Source organism: Anas acuta, chromosome 1 (assembly GCF_963932015.1).
Source record: "Anas acuta chromosome 1, bAnaAcu1.1, whole genome shotgun sequence".
NCBI lineage: Eukaryota > Metazoa > Chordata > Aves > Anseriformes > Anatidae > Anas > Anas acuta.
Genome location: NC_088979.1, coordinates 157,540,237 through 157,563,256, shown reverse-complemented (window position 1 = coordinate 157,563,256; position 23,020 = coordinate 157,540,237). Strand labels below are relative to the sequence as shown.

Genomic DNA, 23,020 nt, shown 5'->3' with positions numbered 1-23,020 from the left:
TTGAAGGCAACATCTTGAAAACAATTGGGTACTTTACTATTGCAGCACATCATGAACCCAATGAGATTGTGACCAAGAGATTTTGAGGTCAGGAACCTGACATGATTGAAAACAATCATCCATATAAACATTGATAATACACAGGACAGTAGCCCAGAATCTTTGAAAATTTACAGGCCACAGGTCTAAGCTAGCGTATGTGATGTTGATGTTACCGCACTTTTCCTCTATTGTTTTGTGCAATGTGCTGGTGGCTCCTTGTGGCCCTCAGTGATGGCAAAAGATTGCATGGGCATAGTGTCCTGTGTGCCACAGACCAGGAATCATTCCTTTTATTTGGCTATATGCGTAGCCATAAAACCAAAAACAAAACCAAAAGAAAAGGCAGCTCTCTGTCGGAATGTCTGTGAGGTGCTACTGCATGCTGGGCCATTCTGAATACTGCTTATACAGTCAAAAGATTGATTTTGATTGTTTGCTGAAATAAAGGCCTGCTGGGTTCTGCAGCTAATGGTATGCAAGAGGTTGATGTGAGTTCAGACTTTAAGCCTTTGACTTCTGTTCAGAGGATGAAGTACCCGCTTCCAGCTGGAACGTCCGTGAAAGTCTTTGCCATGATTCTGGTCCAAGGCTCTTTTTGTCACCAATGAACTCCATAAAAAGGCACCAAACCTATCACAGAGTTTATGAGGTTGGATGAAACGAAAATTTGCAACTCCCATGCCCAAGGGCATAAACCATATTCAAACAGCATGAGAGTGCTGCAGCTATTAATTCGTAAGCATTACTATATACGTAATAATTCAAAGCAAGGAATTCCACTGGAAATGAGACTGATGAAATCTTTTTTTGTTTTTTCTTTTTGTTTTTTCTTTTTTTCTTTTTTCTTTTTTCCTTCATGTCTGCCCCAAGGGTGAATTCTTATGTGCATTCTTGGTATTTAGTAGAGGTAGTCGAGCTGCAGTCTTTACTTTACAAAGGGAAATGAGTAGGCTCTCTATCCTCTTCCTGGTTGCCTGCTGAAATTTGTAGGAGCTCAGTATCTTTGAGCCTTATCTGGTTCTGTCATATTTGATTGAAATTGGCCATTGGATGCAGAAGTCACTGAGGGAATGGACAGGGAGACAGATGTGCATGTTCACACAAACATCCACACAAAGAAACGGTCGTGCATTTCCTTGCACTACTCATCTAAGAAAATCTTCCTCTGATGGACACTTTTAATTAGTGTCCTCAAATTTCTGTCACCTTTCTCTGAGGATGGAAGAATTGCTAACTTGGGAGAGTAACAAACGGGCCGCTTAAGTTACCTGGCATGGCGAACTGAGCACTCCAGCAGTTCGTCATCTAAGTTGCCAAGTGCTCTTGTTGAAATGCCTAGTAAAGGGAGTGACGTATTAAAATTTGCAGTCATTTTGAATAGATTTAGAGTAAACATCTGCAGCTTGGCTAGACGTTTAAGTAACTGTACAGCTGTGCAAGAACAATTTTGTTCCAATTGTCAATCCCAAGCAGAAAATTCAGAAGCAGATGTAATTACCAGATAGTACAGCCAATGTTAAAGCTCTTTCAAACTGTGGACACAGAAATGAAAGTGATCTGATGGATGTGACCAAAGAAGTCACCATGCAGTAGCTGAAGCCACCACCACCTTGGTTCATGCTCTTAACCTGCCCCATCTGAGGATTTACAACAGCAGGGAACACACTGGCACCTGGAGCCAGAGTGAACTCAGCTCAAACACGTAACGCTACGGTGCCTCAAGTCTTAAGCTGCTGCAGCTGAATCCTGCCTGCCCTGTGCTCATAACTCATGCTAACCCTTGGATTTTAGGATACTTAGAAATTTCAGCTCCTGTGTATTATGGGTCATGATGCCTTGCATCACATATGTAAAGGTTGCAGCTTTCGAACAGAAAAGGAAACGCCAAATGTGTTCAGATGCATTCTGGAGGCTACTGGTTTTGTAGCAACTCTCCTGCCAAAAGCCTCATATGGGTTTTTGCCTCAGCACCGATGAGCACAGGCTCTGCCTTGATAGAACCACTCTATTTATCTATTTTTGTTTCAGGGTAGCTGTGCGTTGGCCACAGTGCGTGCAAGCAAAGCACTAATTCCTGGTGGGTTGTAAGGGGCTATGTGGCGGGGCAGCCCGGGGCTGTAAGGCAGCACGGGGACATCCAGGATTCAGCTCCCAGCGGGTTTGGCTCTGTCGCTTATCCAGGCGCGCTGTGGCGGGGTTCAGGTCCTTCCCTGCAGCGCAGGGCCCGGCTCCCCGAGGCGGTGTAAGCCGTGCCGAGCCGTGCCGAGCTGTGCCGTGCCCTGCCCGGCGCGGCGCGGTCCCGCCCCGGCTGCTGCTCCGCCTCCCGGCCGCGGCGGCTGTCACGGGGCTCGGGGCCGCGCCGGGCTCCTGCGGGGCGGGGGCGGCGCTGCGCGGGGCCCCGCGGCTTCCCCTCGGCGTGGCGGCCACCGCGAGCGCCCGGCGGCACCCGGGCCCCGCCACCATGTTCAGGCGGATCCTGCAGCGGGTAAGGCGCCCGGCGGGGAGAGGCGGGGAGAGGCTCGGCTCGGCTCGGCTCGGCTCGGCGCGGCTCCGCTTCCTGCTGCCGGCCGGGCTCGGGGCGGGGGACACCGGCCCGGCCTGCTTGGCCGCCGCTGCTCCCTCTCCCGCCGGCCTGGCGGCGCCGCGGGGGCGGCTCCGTGCCGAGCCCAGCCGGGTCGGGGCCTGCGGGGTCCCCGCCCGGCGCTGGGCAGAGGCCGCGGCTCCGCCGGAGGCTCCCGAGCCGCCCGCGTCCATCTTGCATCCCCGGAGCCGGCTGGGTGCAGGGCGAGCCCCGCGGCCCGGGGGCTCCCCGGGCGGCTGCCGGGTGCTGGCTGCGCCCCGCGGCTGCCGCAAGGAGGAGCGGGGGCTGCCGGGCGGCCCAGGGGACTTCACGGTGGCTGCCGGCCTCAAGCACGTGTCCCGAGTTGGCTGCTCCGTGCAGCCTCACCGGGGGAAGGTTGCCCCCGCTGTGCACCGAGGCGCTTGCTGAGAGCCGGTGGGAAGGCGCAGCAGGAAGCAGGGAGACCTCGGCGTCGGTCTCACTAAATGCTGCTGGCGTTAAACCAGGTGTTTTGTTGGTTCTGAGACACAGCAGGCCTTTGAGGAGAGGTTACGTGATGTACAAAACACCTCGGTACAAGGGAAATTTGCCCCTGAGTGATAAGTTTAGCTAAAAACCTAAAGTCGGTATAAAAGTTTTCAGGTATTAGAAACAGCCATTTTCACTGGAAATTTTAAACAAATAACCGCCCCCCAGGGGTTCCCAAAATTGCAGGATTATAGCAGAGCCAGTTGCTAACAGAGTTGAAACAAAACTGCCCCAAAATAAATAGGGAAATGGCAAAATTTGTAAGGGTCTTTTGATTGGTACAAATAACTATGCTTTTAAAAAATCCCTATTTCATAAAAAGCCTTTTCAGTAGAAGTAGTGATTGTACGCATAACCTCACACGTACCATTGTGACCTACAGCCTGCAGTTGGCAAAGGGGGAGGATAACTTCCGATGTGCTTTGGTGCTAAAAGTGAGCCTCTGGCTGCTGTCAAATTTGTGCACAGAGAAAATAAGTATTAAAATCTTTCCCATCTCTGAAGCAGTGATTTGAAAGCCAGGGGATCCTCCTCTTGGTCCTTCCTTGCGTGGCATCAATGTAACTGGTTAAAAGAGAAAAAACAAACCCTTGAAAAAACAATCCTTGCAGTCACTGAAACATTGTTTCTTATGTAAGTTTTTGTTTTGTTATTGGCTTATAAGCAACAAGTAAACTTCTCCCTTAAGGTGTTTTTTTGTGGTTCAGAGACTGGCATCAAGCTGTAAAGGAGGAAGACCAAAACTAAAAAGATGCTGTTTGCAGTTTCAGTCACTTACTTGACATTCTGGTTCCTGACGTTTTGAAACATCAGATGCTTCTTTTTACACTCTTCCTGTTGGCTGATGACCTTTTTATTTCCTCCACAGTTTAATTTTTGTTTTTAGAAGAATACCCTCAGTAACTTTGGCATACTTCTAAACCAGAAAGTATTATGTACTTGTTACTACTGAACATCACTCAGTTTCTTGTTGAAGTTAGAGTCTCAGTGCTGTCTTGAACCAGGACCTCCTTTTAGGTCCTTTCGCTGCAGGCTCTTCCTACATTTTATGTGTTTTCAATGTAGTATCTCAAAGATCCATCTGTTCTGTGTGTTTGCACTGTAAAAAAAAGTCTTTCATTTAGGCTCTTGTCACTCCTCAGTTTCAGGCATCGTTTGTCATGCTGATCTAGGGAGAAGGTAGTCCTTCCTGAAGGAGGTCTGTGTGGAATGACTGACAGACAACTTTCCTGTCCAGATATTTTGATTTTTGTCAGCCCTACTTATACGTATTCCCCGGAGAGCTGTCTGATTACGTTCAGCTCCGAAGGCCCTGTGTGGCCAGTGCTTCCCCTCCTAGTTGGGCATTTACTGGTGGAGCTGGTGACCGCTGCCTCTGGTCTGCTGAAGCAGAGAGCAGAGCCCGCTTCTTACGTTCACCAGATACCAAAACTTAGATGGGGGCGAGCATTTCTGTAGGGAGGAGGCATTTATTTTTAGTTCTTGGAAAACTAATTACTTAGGCCTTCTTCTTTCTCAGCTGTCCTATCTTGTGGTGAAGAATGCCTCTGGTGGGCCGGTGTGACTACTGTTTACGTTAGTTTTTGCCTTAATTCTTCGTGTTTAGCAGGCTATCTCTACCTGTTAGCCACTGTGCTGTGTTTGGGTGGTAAGATGCTTTGTTTCTAACACCACTTGGTACACTTAGGTTCTTGGCAGGTTTTGCAGGCATTTTTCTGTCTCAAGTAGCATGGTTGCCTTTTCTCTTTCTCCATCCTCAGGACAGGAGATATTGACGTGTCTAGGGTGTGTTGCGTCTCATACAGCGCCTATGATTCTCTTTGTTACGTTTATAATTACAGGGCTGGCATGTTTCCTCAGGTGGGTGCTGAGCCGTGGCCGTGCCGGTGCCCTCACACAGGGCGGCGGGGAGGCCTGCTCCAAGGGACAGAACAGGCAGCGCGGTGGGGGGAAGGCTTCGTGCCCCCGAGCATGGGAGTCCTTCCCTTTAACGCAGCCAAAAAACAGCTGTCACGCTTCCGAAGAAGTAAACGCTACTACTGTTCTGTACACATGGTGTACTCTGATTCTGGCATGTGAGCTAATTACTTTTAAGTGACGGTGTTATCAGGTGTGCTTAATTAGATTTACAGTGTTTCGAGAGCTGGAAATCTCGTAGGGAGGCCTTGAAAAGATGTTGACTGCAGATCATTGTTTTGAAGTGTGAAGTAGAATCTATCCAAATACAAAAACTTGCTCTTTTCTTGGGAAGCTTCTGCAGAGAAAAAAATATTTTGAGTTTGTTTGGGCTATAATGTCTTTAAGGGTAGACAAAAGCAAAACAGAGGGATGAAAAATGCACTGAAAGTTGTTTAATACCAGAGGCTTTTGCTGTCTTATCTTTTTGTTCTTGCATCTTGCTAGTTGCTTTAAGACCATAGTAGGTTTGGGCAGTAATACCCTTATGCAGTATTTAAACCTGTGCTGGAAAAACTATATAAATCTATATTTGTTAAGACATTCTTGTGGCTTAACATATTTTTCAAAGGTTTAATTTATTCTGAATTTAAAACTGCTGAAAGAGCTTCACAAGTGAATGGAGCGTAGCTATAGACAGATAAATGACTGTGCAAAAATGAGATGGTAGAGATCCATATTTATACTCTGTCATTTTAATGTATTAACTCAACTCATTCATTATATAATTTTCTGTTCCTTTACAGAAAACAAGCTGCACTCGTCTTGCTTTCTGTTGTTAATGATGTTTCTTTATATTAGCTTGCAGTTTGGAGAAAACACAGAGAACAACATGATGAAGTTTAGCATGTCATTTCCACAGCTATAGCACTATGAGTAGAAACGCATGCTTCTCAGCACAATAAACAAACAGGACTTGGACAACTAGGAAAGAAATGTGTTGGCTTAGAGACTAATTTTGTGTCAGTCTTATATCTCCATGCGTGGCTTTAGGGATCAAATGTTAGTTATGTTAAAATGCATATACAGAAGCCTGTGTGATTCATAAGTCATTCTTCTGCTCCCCTATATAGCCCAGAGCTTTATTAAGTAAAGAATAAGAAAGGTAACTGAAAACAGAGAACATCATTCTGGGTCTCTCCCTAGTTCACAAAGTCTGCGCCCCATTTGGTATGATGTTCAATGTGTTATTTATTTTTTTAATGGAACATGGCATGGCAGTGGTGTGGGAGCCAAGCTTAAACATGTTTCTGAATGTATTTCATCATGGGGTGCTCAATAGAAGGAAAAAGTCCTGATGTATCAGTCCTCCCATTCTTTATTTGTCTGTTGAAGCACATTTAAATTACAGTACAGCTTTAAAGGATAAGGTAGTTGCATTTATGGTCTTGGTCTCCATAACATCCTTCCAAATTTGTATGAAATTTTTCTTGACAGTTTGTATTAGTTATCAGATGGATGCTGTGGTGCCTTTCTCCTGATGTGGAAAGGTACTTAATGACCTTTTTCCTTCCCACCCTTCTTTCTTATGCATGCCACTCACGAGAAGTGTACTAACCTTTCTAAATCTAGCTTTGAATCATGCTTTCCATTTTATAATGAGCACATTGTGGTTTTTTAAAGCGTTAAAAGGATTTTACTAGGTACTGTTTAGTAATTTCTCTCTTTCATATTACATCTAATCAGACAAACCATGCAGTGCCTTTTAGTGTGATTATAGCATGTCTGAGGTGTTTCATACAGCAAGTATTTTAATCAACCTTGTAGTAACAATACAGTAATATATCATCTTTCATCCTCAAGGTTGTAATAATCTCCAGTTTGTGGTGCTAAAACTAGCAGAACCTAATATGCAAGTCTCATTGTGAAACAATGCCACACGATAGCTGATGAACTCTGTGCTATTGTGTTGTCTAAGAAGTTACAATATAAAATGAAGAAAATGTTGTTCTTCTGTCTTAGTTGTCACAGGAGTTTGGGGAAGAAATGATTGTTTCACTATACCAAAAGCATGCTGTCAGGTATTGCAAAAGCAGAGGTATATTCTGCCTGCCGCAATAGACGGTCAGACCATCTGTTGCTCTCATTGTCCAGGCTGTCAACTTTTATTCAGTTTCCCTCTTCTGCTGTCCGAGGCTAGGTATGTAAAGGTATTATTCTTTACTTTTACTTTTTACTATTCTTTATTATTATTCTTCAGTTTTTGAAACTGAAGAGAGGAGCCAAAGGCTTCCATTTGTTTTAAAGGATTACTGCAGAAGTGCATAGCTGTTAATGCCGACACTTTCTCATCCCATTTATACGTGTGGATGTAGGTATCGGGACAGATAGGGGTTCAATTTCTCAGCTTTCTGGGGGACAGAGGATCCTTTGTAGCTAATTGCCATACAAAATCCTTTTCATCATGCTCAGATTTTTAAAGCCTTTCGAAAAATTCCTATCATTAAGAAACTGCTTCTGATATCTTGAAATTTCAGCTCCTTTATGGGAGAAAGCTGTGGCACCTGACTTAGTCGTGTTTCTTCATGCAGACATGTATATACATCCTCTTTGGGTTTGTTGTCCTCGCACAACGTGGGTTCACAAATGCAGTCCAACCTCCTGCTGTGGGCAGGCTTGGCTGCGAGGTCAGAGCGGGCCACTGAGGCCTGTCCTCACTGTGAAGAAACTTCTTCTTACCTTGAATGGGAACCTCCCATCTCAATGATGACCCCAGGAAAGACCAGAATGAGGAGAGATGTTCTCACAGTTACTGTCACTAGCTCCTGGTAGCTTGCTTCTGTCAGCTCTGCTCACTTCCCTTGGGTCAGTCTATGGAGCCGTTCTAAAATTTAACAGTATCTCGCTGGGTATGAAGTCCTTAATCAGTAAACTTGACGTTTTTATTATGTTTGCTTGATTACAAGGCTGTAGTCTTTATAAGAGGTGAAAAATAGAACCTTCCTTACAAAACACAGCAGGAAAATGTACCTCAGTTTCCAAGTATGGAAAAGCTTTCGTGTTGTAGGTATGTTGTAAATCAGACTGATTTGTCTGAAAAGAAAGGATATATTCAAGAAGGAAAATCCTAAACCAGAATTTTGGAGACACCAAGATTTAGAAACTAAAACTATTTATCAAATTCTGTTCCTCTGTCTGTGGATTTCAATCTTAATATTTTAAATTCTATGTCTTTAATCCCCCTACATTAAATTAGAAATTCCTTTATAACATTACATGTATTTCCAGATGGGCTGGAAATGCTGAAGTCACATTACTTCATCCCATTTTCAGTTGTCGTCATGGAATTAGATAATGAATTTCTGTTCTTTGTAAAAACTAGGATTGAGTATCAGTATTAAGATAATTTATTTACCAGTGCTTGCTTTATGAATGCTAAATCTTCTGTCATTGGTCAAGCAGTGGAGTTGCAGAGACAAGTAAGAGAAGTTAAATTTAATTTGAAACAAAGTTAGATTTAAATAAGGTTTATAAGCAGTGATCCATCTATCCAATTTTTGAATCAAGTAGTACTTCAAATTTATCTGGAATTTATTTTCTCTGAATCTATGGTTTCAATCAGTAATGTTTTCATTTCCAGCATGCTCATGGGAATTTATTTTTGTAGGTTGTCTTACTGAAAACATGGTTTAACTTAGCCATAAGTTTAACACTTGGGTATTTTTTCTATTTCAAATTACAGCACTAGTGTACCTTCATGTCTGCTTGTCACATCAGCAGGGTCCTTGCTCTTTAATTGTCTTTAATTTTTTGTCTTTGAGGTTGTAGATAAGTTGTCGAGAAAGCAGTATGGTATTGCCACTCTGAAAATGTTTATTTTGTAATTTCTGGTGTTCTATTTGATAGAGAGACCTAATTTAACATCAGAATGAGTGATGTAAGGGCAGACTTTAGCTTAATTCTTTGTTTCATTTTGAGCGTTCATAAGAGGAAGTGAGTTAAAATCCTGGCCTTTGCATTTGGTGTCTTCTTGTTGTATAATATATTGAGTCTTGGATAAAAGCTTTGTTGAAGTGTTGCACTGAAAATTAGGTAATTGGTTTGTCAGCTTGTTCATTTCATTACTCTGTGGAGGGAAAATACTTCTCTGTTTTAGTAAATAGAAGAGAGGCTTTTCCACAAGTTGCATGCCATGCTTTGTTAAATGCAGTCAGCAGACATTTCATCTTTCCTCTCCTTTCTCTTCTAGACTCCAGGCAGAGTTGGGTCTCAGAGCTCTGATTCTGATTCATCTGCCGCACCAGGAAATGCTGTGGATGTCAACAATGAAGGCTCCTCTGAGGTACTGTGCACTGATACATGGGTTTGGAGTTGTAAACCTTGTTTCTTGGGTCCATGAAATTGGTGGGCATTCCTTTTGATGCCATACCTCAATTAACAGCTGTACAAAGTAAATACTAGCAAGTGTCATTGCCTAAGAATAGGTCCTTGTTTAAATAAAAAGTGAGGATAGATGACTTAAATGTGTAACTTTTGATTAAGATAATCTTAATGGTCACAAGCAATCCTTCCTGTAATCATAGAGATGAATCATTAAAATTAAAAGCAAGGAGACATCAGTTTAACACTCCTCATTTATAAATGTTTTATGAGTTTGGAAAAACAAGGCTCAACATTTTTGCACACTTGTAATTCCTTTACACCTTGCTTGTGCTAGCTGTAACGTATGTTGGAAATTCCCTTCTCCATGTAAAATATCAAATGTGTTGATTTTTGTCTGGTTTTCATTTCAAAAAGCTACCAGTTACAAGTCCTGTCTCTTTTTTAATGTGTTGTATGAAATGCTTAGCCAGCAGAATAAGTTGTTATTCTTGCTTCAATCCAGTATTACAATGTCTTTAGATTTACAGTGTTGTCAAATATTAACTTTTAAAAATGCAAGCTGACTTCACTGGCTGTTGAAGCTATTTTGTGCTAACATAGCCTGATTACCTGGCTTGCAAATATGTATCAAGCTTGACATACAATTGCAGTGCAAGGTTAATTACTCCTATTACAGCATTAAAGGGAGCAAAGTGCCCTTTCTTACACTGAATGAAGTGTGCGATGATTCAAATACTCCTATGTCTGTTACGATAACCGATAAGAGAACTTTTTTCACTGTACTGTTTAAAATCCTAATTGCCTTCCATCTGTGCATCTGCTTAATTCTTAGCTGTCAAAGCCATGTTACAGTCAGTATAATCAAACATTCATTAATTTCTTGCTGCATGCTATACATGTAATGCATTTGTGAGTTCAGTTCTAGTTTGTATGCATATTTACACTGTCCCTGAAGCAAATAAATATTCTTACTTTACAGACTAAAATCTCATTACTTTTATAGTTAACCATGGCATAAAAATATGCAATGAGATAACTTTCTTTCCAAAGTTTGACTAAAATCGCACAGCTCTGTTAGCATGAGTGTAATACCACTGACTGTACAGCTGGTGGGTGTCACAAGGTACCTCAGTACTAATGTAGGGTTATCTTCTTGACGTAGGACGTGCTTTAACAGTGTTGGTGTGCCTGCCCTACTGCACCATGAGTTTTTCTTGCTACTGAGTTTAAACTCAAGTCAGGCCAAAGGCTGCTGTGTCACTTTCAGTTGACACTACACAACATATTAAAAAGTATTTTTTTAGTTGTCAATACTTCCACCATCTGCTGCATTAGTTACAAGTAGGGTGTTCTCTTTAGCACACAATTTCCAAATCTGATTGAAACTGAATTCCGAAGCTGGTGATGGTTTCTCATTCTCCTGAGATTCATGCATTTTGGCATGCAACTTGAGCCTTTCTCTTGGCCTTCCTTTTCCTGTGCAGTTGTCCTAAAATGTTCTCTTTGAGAGAACTTTCTCTCCAGAAGCACCTTAGCCAGGCTTTGCAGAATGTTTTCTGTCCTTCATATAGTTACAGTCTCACCTGGTTCTCCAGTATTGCATAAAACCAGAAATCTAGTTGACTTGTTTTCATTCCAATTTCTTAACTAGATTTTCTAACTTGTATTTCTGTAAGATTCAAATGGAGAATAATCATTAAATCTGGATAGTTTCTCATGTTTCTTACTCCCTTCGAACCTGGTTGAAATCATTCCTGACTTTTCAGAGTTGTAGTAAAAACAAAACGAGTGAGAAAGGTTGGTTAAATTCAAACTGTTTATTGCTCAACAAGAGAGGAAAGCTTGTTTGAGTCCCTTCTGGGGCTATGTCACACATGGACCTGTAGTTAGCTCTGGATATGTATTTTATTTACAGTGCAATCTAAGAAGGAAAAGTTTGAGCCTTTTCTTTCTTTGTACCTTAGGTCCCAGTGCAACTCCATCTGCAGTAAAGGGTTGCTAAATATTGCATGTTTGCAGTCCACTTGTGGTGTACACTTTTGTTAGGGTATACCATGGCTTCAGTGGTTAGACAGACCTGCCACAGCCCTCCTTTGTGGACGTGCACCTCTGCAGGGGCTGTGTTCAGGCCGTTCTCTCTGCCTCTTCAGTGGTCTGCCAAGGAGGTGCAGGCGTCCTGCAGCCAGCAGTGTGGAGAGAGACCCACAGCAGGTTATGCTACACCCAGCTTTTTCCAGGTGGTTAAGGATGTTTCTTGAGCATCTAAAGCTGCTGTTCTTCAGAATCTCATTTAACTTCTGGCTTTGGTGAATCCCTGGTTGAGAATGCTTAATCTCCTCCCCCCTCCTTTTCTTTTTTTTTTTTTTTTTTTTTTTTTTTTAATTCTACCAAGAAAGACGCTTCTTTTTCCCTAAGTGGGAATACTGCTTGGACACGCGGTTGCACTAGCACCTATGCCTCTCATTCTGCTGTAAATTTGCTTATTAATTTACAGAGATATTTCTGCAGTCTCGGTGTACCATCCTGGTCTCTTTCTGTCATGCGTCTGAAAACGCCTGTGGGAAACTGCATGATGGATCTGATCTGATGCCTTTAATGGTCCATTCAGGATTTGTTACACTGCATGTTCCTCTGCCACATGAAGGGGGTCCCAAGGGTGTCTGGAAAACAATAATATGCAGCATGGTACTAGCTTTTAAAGTGTATTCTAGATTTATTTTCATGTTCTTAATAACCATTTTTTTTTTCCCCTCATGGGATTGATATGCAGTTTGCAAAAATTAACCTTCCAAAAGGAAGTAGCTGCAGACTTTGCTTTTAGTGCTTGTAAGAACTTTCATCATAAAAATTTGAACATCATTTGATTCCAGATCTTTTTGTGTCTTTATTAGTTTCTTAAAGACCAATATACATTTCACAGGGCTTCATCTGTCCACTCTGTATGAAAGTGTGTGTAACTTCTACTGATCTGTGTGAACATTACGAGAATGAGCACATGGGGACAGAAGGAAGACAGGAGCTTCGTGACCTTCCAGCTGTTACTGTGGGTCTTGTTTATTTTGTTTCAATAGCTTTGGTAATGGACTGTTATAAATGAACATACATCTTTTCTCATGGCGTGGATATCAGCTTTTTTTTTTTTTTTTTAAAGTGTGTTTCTTTTGATTCTTCACAAAAAAATAGTTGATCTCTTTGCAGGATTCAAAAGCGTACATTCAGCAGAAGAATTCATTTATGTTTAGCTCTCTGGTTTACAGTTTTGTCTCACATGAAACATTTGCGGTATTGGGAGACTCACATTCACTAATGTGTTCCTTTCAAACAGCTTTTACTTGGCTTCCTTGTAAATGGAATATTTGATATACTTCAGTTGATATACTAGAGCCAGTTTCATGATAAATATAGTATTAAATTTTGTAAATCCTTTGTAGAAAATACATGTTTTAAGCTTTTATTAGCTAATGTTTTAAAGCAGATTTCTAGAGGGAGACAGATACATTGCATAAAGGATGGAACTAAAGATAGGAATTTCAAAAATAATTTAGAAGTGTCTCTTCTTGAACATTTTTAGATCTTATAGGTACAACAACAAAAAAAACCAACACCCACATCATATTGGAATTGTTTTATATCTCCAACAAAATGCAAAGGCTGTTTCTGTTAATAGACTGTAAGTAGTAGTGTGTTTCTAAATTCTTCCAGTTGTAGGTCGTAGAATATAAAATAACAGCCTAAAGCCTTCAGCTATCTGATCTCCCTCCCCCTTGGGAACCTTCGGAGAGTAGATATGACTTCTAAGGGAAGGCAACTTCCCATGCACCAAATGAGCCTGAAAGGAGATAAAAATTGTTTTGCATTCCTTCTGATGATCTTACTTCTGAGTTTTGGAATCAGTGTTTATTCTTAGTTGTATAAGCTGGGTGGTTTTACCCTGTTTGTTGCTATATGCATTTGCTAAGCAGTGCTTTTTTTTTTTTTTCCAACCTAGAACCTAACGTGTGTTTATGCTGCGTTTTTAAAGGGAAGACTGAAAAGTGTGGGACTTCATTCCCAAAGATACTGAATGCCCTCCTTACAGAGATTATCTCAAAGTCACCTGAGATCCCTTTTAAAGGACGAACTGTCACCTGTTACAGTGAGCAAGAGCTGTGGTAAGACTGGCAGCTGCTCTCCAGGTGCACAGAGGGACTTCCTCATAGCCAGTGAAGTGGGAACTGCCTTCTGATTAACTCTTCACTGCCACCTGTTGAAGCAAGGACCATCTGTAGTGCTGTGTTTGTGGTCACATTGCCTTTATTTTGTCAATTTTCTGGTCGCTTTGCTAGTGCGTTAGCTGAGTAAGCTGTCACTGACAGTGACAGACTGTGGTGTTCCTGATGCAATGGTATCAATAGATAATGGGATGTGAGCCATTAGAGATGCTTTGCTTACCTGAAGAAATCATTCTTCCATTTAATCTGGGCTGTGTTTAAGATAGTTTTGAGAGTTGCCTGTGGGTTCTTGCCCAGTAAGAGTTTTTGTTTTGCCACCATCAGTTACTTGTCACATTACAACTTTTTAACCTAATAACATTTGTGTGTTAATTGTGGCATACTAAAGGGAAAATCAGTTGTTTCTAACTCTTGCTGTTTGCTGTAAGCTGTATCAGTTCAGTGATTTGATAAATATCTGGGAGAGGTGAGAAACAAAGAATGCTAATATATAGGGAGTTATTTATCAGTTTCACTTTTATTATATCAGCGTTCATAGAAACATTGAAAAAGTGGGGTATTTGTTAATCATTATCAATGCTAGAATGTAAAATTTTAAATACTTGACTACTGAGAAGCTGGTGGTTTGTATTTGTTGATGGAAAATGATAATTTGTATTTGCAACAAGCACATTCTTATCCTGAAACAGGAACACAACCAAGCTGTCACCCTTCATTGCATCATTGCCATTCCTGAGGCAGCATTATAAGAGTATAATCTGCTATCAGAGTCATCTTCTGTATCAGACATATGAAACATTGCTGACTTTGGCTTACTCAGACTGATACATGGCTTTGTGTAGCTTGTTGATGTTACTGTGAAAAGCTCAGGTACATTTTGCTGGAAACAGTGCTGAAGAAGCTCCTGATTATTTTTATTTTTATTTTTGCCAGTGCATTGTCCTCAAATGTAGAGACAGGAAGCATCAAAATGCCAGTGTTTAGTCTCGTGTTGTGTGACCTACAAAATGGGTTGCTGGTTGACAAGAGCATTAATTAGTACCTTACTTTTAAGTTTGCCTATTGCTTTCTTCGCTAACCTGTCTTTTGCTGATTCAGCCTCCCTGCTGATCAAAATTTTAGTCAGCCAGGCCGCTTGCCACTCTGTTCTCCTTGCCCTTCCTTCCCTGTGTGCAAGGAGAGTTGGTGCCATTCTTCAGGCAGAGGTATTCTCCCATGGACCTTCTGAACGTGTCTGATGGCCTGCTGCAGGAAAGGGTCCTCGCCGCTCACCTGCAGCGTGATTTATGGTCTTTCCCTCAAATAGCTCTCTGTGCAGCCCTCATTTTTCAAACTAGGGACTGCTCCATATGATAACTGGTGAAAATAGCAATGAAATACTTTTCCCCACTCCTCAAGCACTGATGAAGCCTTACCCTAAAAGGTAAGGCCTATGCAGCTGCAGGAACAGGCACCATAACGTTGGCAAGTGTATTTGTCCATATATAGTCGGCTTGGCCAAACAAATTCCTTACGGAAGTGAAACGCATCGCCACGTTCCCAAACAGGGACATTGTTCCCCAACTTTTATATATACACTGGAGCCGCTAACAAAAGCCATGCGGTTCATTCTGTTTTGTTTTCTTTTTCCTAAAGGAATGATACATTTCTAAACTGTTTCCCCCATTTCCTGACTGCCTATGTTGGATGTTCATGATGTTTAAACAGTAAACCAGGGAAGCTTAATTTCAGACTTCCCGGTTTCTCCAGGGGCATCCAGAAAACCACTGTGTGGCACTTTTGCAGTGTTTAGGATATGCTGGCTGTTAATGTCTATTGTCTTAGCTACAATGCAGCTAAAGCTAAGGCAGTTTTAAACTGTTCTTGGGTTGTTTTCATGACTTTCCAGATGCTTAGTAAATACACATTTCTTGGCTAATACAAGCAAAATATGACACTGTTTTCAGAAAAGGCTTTTTATAGCTCATTTGCCTAGCGTGTAAATTGGAAAACTAGTTGTGCAAGAATATGTTTTCTCTCTTTGAAAATACCTCATTCTTTTTTTTTTTTTTTTTTTTTTTTCTGCTTGTCTCTTATCTCAATTGATTACATATTCTTTTTTTATGGATGCCCTTGGAATGTTGCAGACTCCTTCCTTTCTTCCTTTCTTCCTTTCTTCCTTTCTTCCTTTCTTCCTTTCTTCCTTTCTTCCTTTCTTCCTTTCTTCCTTTCTTCCTTTCTTCCTTTCTTCCTTTCTTCCTTTCTTCCTTTCTTCCTTTCTTCCTTTCTTCCTACAGAGCACTGTGTCAGTGCTTTCATGCTGATACTATATTTTATCCTTTTTTTGGCTGTTCTTTCAGCTGCTTCTCCAGTTAGGTTGCAGTTTTCACCTTTCTGGTACTTGTCTGCTTTGCACAGGAACAAAAATAATTGGCTGAGCTGTGTTACTATATTAATTTGCTTCAACATCTGAAGAATACTAAGAGAATGAAGAATCAGAGATACTGATTTGATTTGACTTGGCCATTTCATGTGACTTTCTTTTAAGAAATAGATAATCCACTGAATTAGAATTTCTAACTCATGACAAAATGGTAGTCTTGTAGGTTGTGACAGAACTGTAATCCTACTCATCAATAGTAATAAAAACAGAAGAGAACAGAACTAGAGATTGTTTCTTTTCACGTCAAGAAGAATGCAGATTCTTTTGTGGAAAGACATTGAGTCTGCAGTATGTTATTAAACTGTAGCAAGGCACCCTTTTCCTTTTTTTGATCCGAAAGTTAAATACCTGCTTATAAAGTTGAAATGGATGGAGCTTAATTTTATGGAATGTGACCTTTTAACCCACTTTTCTAATGATTAGAGAGAGATGTCATCTTAGTGTGTATGTAAGCACAGGGGAAAGAGCTTTTTCTGGTGGAAGATGGGGGAAAAAATCTGTCAATTGTATTTTCCTTTTAAGAATATGTAAAAGGAATGACCTTATTTATTTGTTCTTTAACTTAAAATACTTTATTTTTATTTTTTGTCAGTATGTCAGACTTTTGAAATAAATTACAGGTGTGATCTTGCCCTTACTCTTTAGGCAGGCAGTTTAAATTGCCTCTGAGAACTTCCTGAGGATTCAGTTAATTGCTTCAATGTGTATTCAGGAAACAAAACCTAGAAACTACATGATACAGCTTTCAGCTCTGAAGCATTTTTGTCCTCTGGCCCTAAGTATACACAGTTCTTAACCTTCTGTCCTGTAAAATGTTTCAGCCTTTAAATCACTGTGTAACTGGAGAATATCTGAATTTTAGTTTAGAGTTATGTGTTTTCACTTAGCATTTAAGTAGTATCAGAGAAGGTTGAGGAGGTTCAGCTTCAGTGTAAAAACATGAATAGTGAATCTGGAATCTTTCCAAATAATTGGCACACTTAAAAACTAAAATCACCTCCAGAAAGGTGTTTATGCCTCTGAGTACATGAACAGGTTGTTGAATGTGCTGAGAAAGTTTTTAAACCTGCAGAACATTATTCACAGCATCAGCTTGTCATACCAACACAGTTCTGAAGGTTTTTAATGTAAATCTGAGTTCTGAGACATTGGCAAACATAGATCATGGCTGGGAGGTATTACAGCTTTGGACTTGAATCACAGCTATCACTTTTTGTTCATGTGGCTCAGTGTAAATAGGCTGTAGGCTTGAGTGCTGGCCCAGTATTTCTGGAGGGTCAAAGATGAAGCCCAGAAAACTCAAATTTATGTAAACTAGAACCTGGTCATGTAAATACCAAATATGCTAAAATATGTACTGGATTGGACTGAGCTGCTCCATAGTGTACATGTGGTGGATTATCCACTCGCCTTTTCCAAACTGGTAAAAAATACCAATTATACTGCAATTCTGTGTTTTTTTTTTTTAGTTGTTATTGCTTATTCTTTGTTCACCACAGTACTTAAATATTTTCCAAGAAGAGTGTTTATGGAACAAAATTGACTTCTCAGTGGAAAATAGCAAAGTTCGTTGGTTCTTTAAGCTTGACTCATGATGTAATTGCCGGGATAAAAATGCAGGATGTTGCAGAAGTTGTGCTTACATTAACAAATAGAGCTCCACGTGCACTATTCCTGTTATATGGCTCTCTACCACAGACAGCTGTACATCAGCAGTAATTACAGCAGGCATTTGTTTAGTTCTTTGCAGTATTAAAATGTGTTGGAGAACAGAAAGTTACCCCAATTTTAAAGAAAATACTAAGGAAGCAGGGTAGCTATGTCTGTGACTTCCAAGCTTACCTAGAGTGCCTTTTCTCTTGTACACCAACCCTTTAAGCAAATCTGAATTCCATTCCGTAAAAGCTGTCTTTGCCCATGGGACTGTCCCTCAAGAAGAGGTGGCTTCTTTTCGCCAGATAGCTCCAATTTTTAATTTGTGAAAAAGGAGCCTAGAGTAAAGTTTGCTGTGTTTTCACTCATTAATTACTTAAGATTTCATATTAGCAAAGACTATTATTCATATTAGTCAAAGACTATTTCAGTAAAGCTCTGGGAGGAAAAAAGCAATTGGTAGAAGTTTAGATTTAGATTTAAGGCATATATATATATATATAGTTGGTTCAAGCTTCAGTTATCAGCGGTGGAACCTAGGGAGCTGTTATGCTGACCCTACTTACAAGGTACACATTTGTTAGGTCAGCTGATGAGTTTTGTGCTCCATTATCTGTGTTGAATAGCTCTCCATTGATGGTGAGTTGGACATCTCTGTGTAGATGTGTTTTTTGTTTTTTTTTTTCAATTGCACGCTGAAACCTTCAGTTTGTTGAAGAAATATTTTTGCATATCTTCAACTTTCGTTGCTACTGAGTAGGGAAAATATTGCTTATCTGAATGTGTTGTCACGTAACGTAACTTCATGTTTAGGTCAGGTTTGTGCAGAATGGTGAGGAAAAACATTTACAAGAAAGGTAATATTCTGACAAGGTTGAAATTCTCAAATACATATTTTTACTTCCCTCTCTACTCATAGAGTAATACAAGGAGCCAGAGAACCAGAATCTGTTCAGTCCTATGCGTACTTTTTTCTGTTACATAAACTACTTTTAATCAGATCTAACAAGGCTGGGGGTTAGGAGGACTCCGTGGCTGTCTGGAGTCACTCTGGCCATGTTCAGTGTGCCTACGAGACTGTGCCCCAGCTCTTGTAGGGGAGGGTTTCTGTGTGGGAGGCCAAAGTTCTTCGAACAGCTAATTGCCCTGTAAATTATATTGGTACAATAAAAATAAATACGGTAGCTCTTGTTGCAAGAGTTCCCTTCTAGTGTCACTTAGCATTCGGGCTTAGTTCCCCAGAAGTGCTGTATTAATGAGTTGTAAAAATACTAATGTTACCTACAAGAATTTTTTTGCCTCGTATGTCTTTTAGGAGAGAGAAGCTTAACTTTATCAGGTCTGAAAGTACATCTTAACTATTAGAAGATTTTTTGTGGCTATTTTTCCCCTCTACAGGGTTGGTCATTAGTCATTCTTGAAAAAGGCAAATAAATGAACATCTGGTAATTCCGTGGATTTCAAAATTGTTGGTAAAATTTGGCATTATAACCCAAGCTGAGAGAAGACACCTTCCTAGGCAATTTCTTAAAAAGCCATGTCTGTTCCGCTCTGAATGAGCTTGTCTGTTTTGAAGTCTGCACTAAGGAGGACCCATCCCACAGAGAACAGAGTGGTGCTGTGGAGGTGCTTGGTGCTGTGCATGGCTCAGAAGCATCTGCCTGGAAGAGAAGCTTTTCCCTCTAGATCAGAAAATTGGGATTTGAAATCGAGTGCCTGTCTCATCTACTTTGAGCTCGAAGTTGTGTGCTGATTCCTAGTGGACTGTTTGTGCACGTATATGGTGTTTTGGTTTGGACTTCTTCTCTTTTCAATATTCTTGTTCTATCTTGCTTCAGAAGGTCTGCAGTGATTCTAAGAACTCTTTCCTGATGAAAGCTTGCGAATGTGGTGGTTTTGATATTATTTTTCTTCTTCCTTAACTGACAGGCATCTGCAAAACATTTTGGATTCAAAAAATTGTCATTTATATTTGTATTTTATCTATTTATAAAAACAAAAAGCAACTAATCATCCTTTAACTTCTTCCAGGCTCTTTTCTCCCTACATAAAGCAAAAGATAAAGCCCCATTAGAAACATCAGTTAGGGAGTTAAAACTTACGGTGCAACACTGCAGGGGTTATAAGTGATATCTTTGCTTTTATTAAATGAAGAATATTAAACGCCTTCCACTTCTCCATGACTGTGCCTTATGCAAAGTAACTCGTAAATGCATTTTTAAATGAGATCAACCAAACGTCTCTTGGCAAATACAACCTTTTGAAAACTGTAATTGTGCTTGTTAGGTGTGGTAGCTATCTTCTTCAGATAGAAAAAGAGTGCTCTGGTACTTTCTCGGCAAGGGAGTCTGTTAGTTAAGGAAGCCAAGTGTAGACTCACTGGAATCGAGACCTCCCTGCCCTCCTCTCCCTAGCTGTGGTGACCAGGGTCCACCTCATAGTTGTAACTGTGTGATCTCCTCTTTATCCAGGACAAGGCCTCACAACTTGATGTAAATTCCTGGAAACTAACAAAAATGCTTATGAGATTTATATATCTCAAACCATCAGTTTTTCTTCCCTTCCTCTTCCTTCTTACTCATTCATCTTTAACTTAGTGCAGTATACTTTTGTATGTTTTCAAAATACATCTCAAGACAATGCTGAGAAAGAGCTTTTTTATGGTTGCACTGAAAAGAAGAAAAAGTTAGGGAGACCCAGCACCCCAGACAAGATTCTCACCTGGGGCTAACAGTTACAGGCCCAGGAAGGCTGTATGCTGCTAGCTGTTACTGGCTGATGCCCAGGGAGGTCCTGGTGATTCTGGTTTTCTTACTGTAAAGAGAACTGAATTAACATTTAGATGTCAGCCCTTGCTTCAGCAGCGTTACCAGCCTGCAAGAAGCAATCCAGGCCTGAGTGTGCAGGCGTAAGGCTCTGCTGTGGGAGCTGGGGCGCGCACAGCAGTAGGAGCTGGTGGTCTTGTCCACGCCAGCTCTGGAAACAGGGGGAAAGTTGATGTCTTCCATCGTTCCCCAAGGCTGCCCTTTTGCAGAAGGACATCATTCTCAGAGCTCGTGATTAGCACCTTTAGGAAGTGCTGTGTTAGCGTAGGGACGTGTCTGTGAGCTGTAGCCAGCACTGATTCCAGCAGTGCCAGGCCCCTCAAAAGCGAGGCCAACCCTGGGTATGGCAGTGCCGGTGAAGAGGCTGGGACAGGTGGGTGACACGCTCTGCCCATGGGAGGGGAAGGTGGCTCCTGGTATTAGAAGATTCTGTTATTATCTGGTGCCAGCAAGCCTGGCTCTACAGAGCAGGAGCTCCTGTCCGCTGTGGGGGCTCTCACTTGCAGCCTGGTCCCTGGACAGCATCTTTCCTCTGCATCTGACCTCTCAGCCCTGCAGTGGCTGCAGTCACTTCTGCCTGCCTTTCTGGGAAATCTGAGGCTGGCTTTGCTTAATAACGAGACAAATGATTGATTGCTGTCCCCTTGGGCTAATTGTGAACATAACCTATTCTTTCCTCTTCTCCAGGGCCCCTCTTTCCACAGAATAAAACCCGACCACACACCAAAAAAAAACACCCATCCACCCCAAAACCAACCAAACAATGAAATGAACTTGCTGTTCAAGTGGAAAGAAATAAAGAGCAAAATGAAGGAGAGGACAGAGCAGTTTTCTACACTCGTTCTTTCCAGATGCTCGTAATTGTGCAACCAGGAGTCTGCTTTTCTCTGAGAACTGCAGGCATTCCTGTCACTGGGAGACTAAACTGAATGCTGAAAATCGCTCGGTAGCCTTTCATCCAGAAGTATTCTGTTGCAGTGTCATTGTATGAGACTCTCTGCTTTCACCTTGCTCTTTTTGACCGCTTCTATAGTTCACTGCCACTGCTATTTGCCAGGAATTTCCTAGCATTTCCCTCTGGTACTTTCACTACCGTCAGGTAAATGTTATTGGGAACTTAGTACTTTAAGCATCTTTCTGTACCCGTGTTAGTATGTATGCCTATATATAAATTACTTGTTTTAATCTGGAGTGGAACAGTGCGAACCAATTCTGGAAATAAGTAAATGTTTGTTCAAGGTAAATGCTTGTTGTCTGCTGATGGAGTATGCTGTTCTCTTTAACAGAATTGTGCTAAAATTAGTCTTCAAAATAATATGCTGGATTTGAAAAGCAGCTATACTTAATTATTAATTTCTGTAAATAAATAATAGCAGTTGTGAAGTCTCTGCTCAGTGCTCTGGAGCTTCAGCCATGTTTGAATACCTGTACTTGACAGTTCTCTTGCAATAAATCCATGCCAATGTTTGGTTATTTAAGACTTAGCAACCGGGGGACCTTAATTTCACTTGCATGAGGTTCTCTTTACACAGTTTGGAATGATAAGGAGCCTTTAACAGGAGATTAAATTGTTTGCTTGCACTCTGAAATTTCTTTGTTTTGTCATTGTGGTGTATATTGGGTATGGTATAAATGAGAATTAGACTTGGAGTGGGCATGATAACCAAACAAGTGAAGAACCGAAACAAAATCCAGCCCCTAAAACCAGATGTAGGAGGTTGCTAGATAAAAATGAGATGGATGAGACTTATGGTAAGTGTCAGTCTGGACACTCCACAAATATTTAAGGGTTCATAATAATAACTGTTTTCACTTGGCTGTCCTTTAATGGGTGGAATGACGGTATTACTCTGATAAGTTTTTGCCCTGGTCAGCTTGTAGTAAATATCTTGGAATGAATGTGGATAACTTCAGCTTCTTTAGGCTGTTGAGATGTGATTTCCTACAGATAGTAAGTGCAATTCAGAAAAATACTAATTAATTGTATGTGATGTAAAAAGTGGTTCTTGATCTCCTGGTCTTTACTGAAATCAGTAGCCTAAATATGGTGGAAGTTGCAGTGCAGTCTTCTAACTTCTCATTTTTTAAATAAACGCCTCATTACTAGTATGTAATGCTGCTGGAAAAGAAAGCACTGAATAATGAAACATGAATTATTTACGCATTTTCTAAATTTTTAATAGCCAAAGCTGCTATCAGAACAGGAAATAAATAGTATGAATATTTTTTTAAAATAACAATTGTAACTGCTACCTTTTAGATGCACAAAAAGCACATAGATTTGGGCAAGTGATGGAAAAAAAAATTGCTTCTCATCTCCTTTTTTTTCTTTTTCCCCCCTTTTTATAATAGGGCTTTATCTGTCCTCTCTGTATGAAGTCTCATGGATCAGCTGAGGAGCTGTTCAAGCACTATGAAGCGGTTCATAATTCTGGCATTGATTCAACTCGTGGAGGGGAAGGTCATCTGTCACCGGAAAGGTGGAACACTACTCATTTGT

The 23,020-nt window shown here is 41.0% G+C and overlaps 1 protein-coding gene across 2 annotated transcripts in view; it reads left to right on the top strand.

Annotated features, from left to right (window-relative positions):
- The first annotated feature begins 2,367 nt into the window (after window positions 1-2,367).
- The window catches only part of EEA1 (early endosome antigen 1), a 75,063-nt gene continuing 54,410 nt past the window's right edge, over window positions 2,368-23,020 (top strand). Inside the window, exons 1-4 of one of the 2 annotated variants that reach the window (XM_068668148.1) lie at window positions 2,368-2,527; window positions 9,276-9,368; window positions 12,330-12,452; window positions 22,873-23,000. In XM_068668148.1, the coding sequence (XP_068524249.1) occupies window positions 2,504-2,527; window positions 9,276-9,368; window positions 12,330-12,452; window positions 22,873-23,000 (368 nt within the window). In that variant the 5' untranslated portion in view covers window positions 2,368-2,503. The remainder of the gene's footprint in view (window positions 2,528-9,275; window positions 9,369-12,329; window positions 12,453-22,872; window positions 23,001-23,020) is intronic. The other variant, XM_068668158.1, reaches the window with a different exon arrangement.